Below are 5,324 nucleotides of genomic sequence, written 5' to 3' on the forward strand. Positions count from 1 at the left end.
ATGCTGTGGCAATGCTGTGATATATTATAAGACCCTTCACCAAGTTGTTAGACCATTATGCTGCGTTAATGTTTGGGTATTGTGTGGTGGTGGTGCTGTGGTGTTCCTGTGGCGGTGTTCCCTGGCCTTGGAGCGGACCCTTGTTATCGGCGTGGCTGCATGAACTGCCCTGGGTACCGTTATTTCTTGTTAGGCTCTCCTTGACGTGGTCAGTTGCCGCCCTCCATGGCCTCCACGCTTAACGGAAATTTGGATTTAGATACTGACGCGAGTGGCTGGCTGGGTGATGCAGTGGTGGTGGTGGTGGTGGATGGGTGGTGGTGGTGGTGGTGACATTGAATCCCGCGCGAGTAAAAACTTGTTACCGTTCAATCCTACTTTCACTAACACTCTCACCACCACCACCACCACCACTCACACTAACACAGCCTAATGACCCGTATTCAGAAACCCTTCGTTCCTTCACCACGACTATTTCCCAAGGCCACAGAGCAGCTTAGACGGGTTCTCAAGACTGTTTCCTTTGTTAATAGTGTAGAAACCTTACTAATCTCTCACTGGAACCATAAAAACACCCTTGCTAACCCGTGTATCATCAATCAGAGAAGCCTTTTGAATGAGGTGGTGGAAGTGAGCCGCAAAACTTTAGAATACGGTCTAATTTTCTGTGTTTTCTTCAGGTGTGGATTTGCTGCCTGACGGTGGTGGCGGCGCAGGGGCGAGGCTTCGTCCCACAGCCGGTAAGGAGGAGGAGAAGAAGAAGGAGGAGGAGGAGGAGGAGGAGGAGGAGGAGGAGGAAGTTAAGGAGGAGGAGGAAGTTAAGGAGGAGGAGGAATTTAAGGTGGAGAAGGAGGAAGAGGAGGAAGAGGAGGAAGTTAAGGAGGAGGAGGAGGAAGAGGAAAGAGGAAGAGTAGTAGGAGGAGGAGGAAGTTAAGGATAAGGAGAGGAAGGAGGAGGAGGAGGAGGGCGACAACAACAACAACAACAACAACAACAACAACAACAACAACAACAACAACAACAACAACACCATCACCACCACCACCACCAACAACAACAACAAAGAGGAGGGGATACACAATAGAACACAATGGAAAACCAAACAAAAGACCAGCAGCAGCAGATTTCTTGGCCCTTGGGAGACTGACAAACTGAAGAACCCTAAACAAAAGAAAAAAAGAAAAAAAAAGAAAATAAAAGAGGGAAAAAAAGGGAGGAAGGGGAGGTAAGAGAAGAAAGGGAAGGAAATATGGGGGCGAGGAAACAAGTAAACGGGTTATGGGGTGCAGGGGAGGAAGAGGAAGGGGGTAAATTGCGGGGGGGGTAGCCGCGCCCTTACCACTTCACCACCCACCCCAATAAAAGTCAGGGGGTCAGGGCCACGGAACACACACACGCACACACACACACACTCTCTCTCTCTCTCTCTCTCTCTCTCTCTCTCTCTCTCTCTCTCTCTCTCTCTCTCTCTCTCTAATATAGCTTTGTCCAGAGAGAGAGAGAAAAAGTCGTAAAGAAAGGAGAAAGAGAGAGAGAGAGAGAGAGAGAGAGAGAGAGAGAGAGAGAGAGAGAGAGAGAGAGAGAGAGAGAGAGAGAGAGAGAGAGAGAGAGAGAGAGAGAGAATAAAAAAAGACAGGTAAACACACACACACACACACACACACACACACACACACACACACACACACAAACAGAAGAAGCGGTCAAGAGCAGGAAGTAAGAGAGGGAGGAGAGGGAGGAGGTGGGAGGGGGAAGGGGGGAAGTAATCTAAGCTGAGGTGAAGGGCGCAGGCAAACACGGGAGATGAAGATAAGGGAAACACACACACACACACACACACACACACACACACACACCTTTCCTTACCTCTAATTAACAAGACGCGCTGTAATACTAGTTAGGTTAGGTTAGGGGGAGAGAAAGAGGGGGCCAGGTAATGGAGAAGGTGGTGGAGAGAGGGGGAGGAAAAGTGGGAGAGTGGAAGGGAGAAGGGAGGAAAGAGACAGTAGGAAGGAAGGATGACTGGTATAAGAGACAGACAGACAGACAGAGAGACAGATAGATACACCGACAAAGAGAGAGAGAGAGAGAAACTAGCGGACAGACAGACAGACAGACACGTAGAAAGAAAGACAAACAGACAGACAGACAGAAAGACATACAGATACACAGACAGACAGACGGAAATATAGACAGATGCAGACGGAGAGAGAGAGAGAGAGAGAGAGAGAGAGAGAGAGAGAGAGAGAGAGAGAGAGAGAGAGAGAGAGAGAGAGAGAGAGAGAGAGAGAGAAGAGCCCACATTTACTTAATTTCAAAATACGAGTTGTTGAGAGTAGTGTAGTGTTGTTAATGAGGAGGAGGAGGAGGAGGAGGAGGAATAATATTTTAGTCGTGAAAAGTGATGGTACTTATAACAAAAAAAAACAAAAACAACAACAAAAACAACTACATAAATGAGAATAAATATAAAAACAAATAAATCAAAAAAACGAGGAGAACAACAACACTCACAAACACAACAATAAAAACTACAAAAATACAAAAAAATATAAAGAAAAAGGCTACCAAAGACACAGCACTTATTAATACAACACTAAAATAAAAAAATAATAATAATGATAAAAAAAAGAAAAAGAAATGAAGCAACGAAAGAAAATGTTACTTATGATAAACACAGCACGCATCTCGCCTCACGATTCTCTTTTGTCTCCTCAGTTCCTGGGAGATGAGCATCACACCACCACGCCCATCCCTATCCTGAAGGACTCCCGCAGGTCAGAGAGAGAGAGAGAGAGAGAGAGAGAGAGAGAGAGAGAGAGAGAGAGAGAGAGAGAGAGAGAGAGAGAGAGAGAGAGAGTCCGTGTGTGTGTTTGTGTGTGTTTACTGTTTTCTCTCACTAATGGTACAGAATCCTTGTTAAACTGTCACTAGAATCATACGAAAAACCTTCAAATTTCCAATAACTTCCACTAGAATCACGAAAGCACCCTTGAAAACCCCAATAACTTCCACCACAGCCTGTTCACCTATGAAGGCAGCCATGAAAACACCCTTCAAAACGCCAATAACTTTCACTACCAGGCTGCTAGACTATTAAACAGGTACTAGAATCATAAAACTACTCTTTGGCACTCGAATTAATTCTAATATAGCCTTTTAAAACTTGTTGGAGCAAAGAAATAAGAGATGAAACGTTTCACCGCAGTCCCCCATGGTACGAGTCCACGGGAAAAAGTCTACGGAAAACACCAGCCACATTTCACTAACTCTGCGTGAAATGCTCGCCACATATCATAATTTGGCGATAATAACTGTTCCACCATTATCACGTTTTCCATAAGTGTTCCCTGCAGCCTAATCTTCCTTTGTATTCCTTCCTAATCTTCTCTCAGTTTCCCTAACCTTCTTTCAGTGTCCCCCAAAGCCTAATCTTTCTCTGTATTCCTTCTTAACTTCCCCTAAGTGTTCCTAATTTTCTCTCAGTGCTCTCCATAGCCTAATTTTTCTCCGTATTCCTTCCTAACTTTCTCTCAGTGTTCTTAATCTTCCCTCAGTGCTCTCCATAGCCTAATCATTCTCTTTATTCCTTCCTAATTTTCGGTGTTCCTAATTTTCTCTCAGTGTTTCCTGCAGGCAGCCTAACCTTCTTCTCCCACACGGCAAACCTCAGTTCACAGTCCCAGCATCACTAACACACATTCTCTCAATTGTTCATAACCTTCTCTCAGTCTTCTAACTTTCTCTCAGTGCTCCTAACATTCTTCCGTGCCCGTATTCCCAGCCTTCTGACCGTGTTCCTAACCTGTTTGTGCTCCCAACTTTCTCTCCGTGTTCCTAGCCTCTCCCCGAAGTGTTCCCCGGACCCTTACCTTGCTCCCCACACACAGGATCGACCTTCACACCGGCGCCTTCGTCTACGAGTACATTGGCGGCGACGGCTCCTCGAAGTTTGAGTTCCGTTTCCCGAATGGTACCGTGATTGGAAACTTCAGCTTCATCAACGAAAACGGAGAGCTGGAAACGCGCGTATACAACCACGGCGCTGAGGTGGACGAGACAACAGATCCTAACTACATAGACCTCGGCAACTACGAGTACTGGCGCCATTTGGAGCAGCCGTACGAGGAGGAGCAGTCGCTGGGGCCTCAGTCTGCCTTCGTGCCCCAGCAGCTCGCCCGCCCCACGCCCCGCAGAAGGCAGAGACCCCGCCGCCCACAAACCGCCGCCCCTCAGATACAGATTCAGCCGCAGTTCCAGCCCATACCACAGCCACCACAGCAGCAGCCACAGCCACAGTTCAGGCCACAGCCCCAAGCCCCCCCGCAGCCGCAGTTCAGGCCACAGCCTCAAGCTCCCCCACAGCCTCAGTTCCAGCAGCCTCAACCCCAGTTCCAGCCACAGCCACAGACACGCCCTCAGCCGCAGCAGCAGTTCCGCCCACAGCCGCAACAACAGCCGCAGTTCCACCCGCAGCCCGCACAGAACCCCGCGCCACAGCAGCAGTTCCACCCACAGCCACAGCCAAGGATCTCACTCCAGCAGGCTCCCCAATCCAGGTCCTCTCGCCCATCTCTCATCGACACGCCCACCTTCCAGATCCCCGCCCCGCGCCCAAGGCCCAGGGTGACGCAGAGGGCACAGCAGAGGCAACAACCGCGCATCCAGCAACAGAGGCATCACAGATTGGACTTGTCTCACCAGCAGGGCGGAAGAAATGACCCTGATACGTTTTTGGACAGTGTGATTGCAAGGTTCAATTAGGTTAGGTTAGGTTAGGTTAAGATTTGGTCGTATTTTTTTCCCCGTGTGCCATCTTCTCTCTCTCTCTCTCTCTCTCTCTCTCTCTCTCTCTCTCTCTCTCTCTCTCTCTCTCTCTCTCTCTCTCTCTCTCTCTCTCTCTCTCTCTCTGTTTTGTTATTTATTCTTCTTGTTTATTTCTTTATATTCGTTTTTTTTTTCTTTTCTTTCTCTCTATTCATTCATTCATTCTCCTTCTTCTTCTTCTTCTTCTTCTTCTTCTTTTTCTTGTTAATCAATGTTCCTTCACTCTTTCTCCTCTTTCTATTTTTATCCTCTTCAATTACACGTTCTTCTTTCCTCCTCCTCCTCTTCCTCCTCCTCCTCCTCCTCCTTCTCCTCCTCTTCTTCTACTTCAACTCCTCCTCACTCACCCTCTTCCTCTCCTTCACCTTCTCCTTCACCACAAACAAAGAAGGGCCAAGGGGTCAGATGCCGCTTGTTTCTCCTTTGTGTTCACTCATGTTGTTGGCTAGGCTTTGTAAAGACAAGATAATTAAACTCAATAAAACACAACACTTATA

General features: G+C 47.6%; 1 protein-coding gene across 1 annotated transcript in view; it reads left to right on the top strand.

Moving 5' to 3' along the window:
* The window catches only part of LOC135094834 (protein TsetseEP-like), a 6,998-nt gene extending 1,674 nt beyond the window's left edge, over positions 1-5,324 (top strand). Inside the window, exons 2-4 of the mRNA XM_063995249.1 lie at positions 681-740; positions 2,719-2,777; positions 3,891-5,324. Coding sequence (XP_063851319.1) covers positions 681-740; positions 2,719-2,777; positions 3,891-4,764 — 993 coding nt within the window. The 3' untranslated portion in view covers positions 4,765-5,324. The remainder of the gene's footprint in view (positions 1-680; positions 741-2,718; positions 2,778-3,890) is intronic.

Source organism: Scylla paramamosain, chromosome 47 (genome assembly GCF_035594125.1).
Source record: "Scylla paramamosain isolate STU-SP2022 chromosome 47, ASM3559412v1, whole genome shotgun sequence".
NCBI lineage: Eukaryota > Metazoa > Arthropoda > Malacostraca > Decapoda > Portunidae > Scylla > Scylla paramamosain.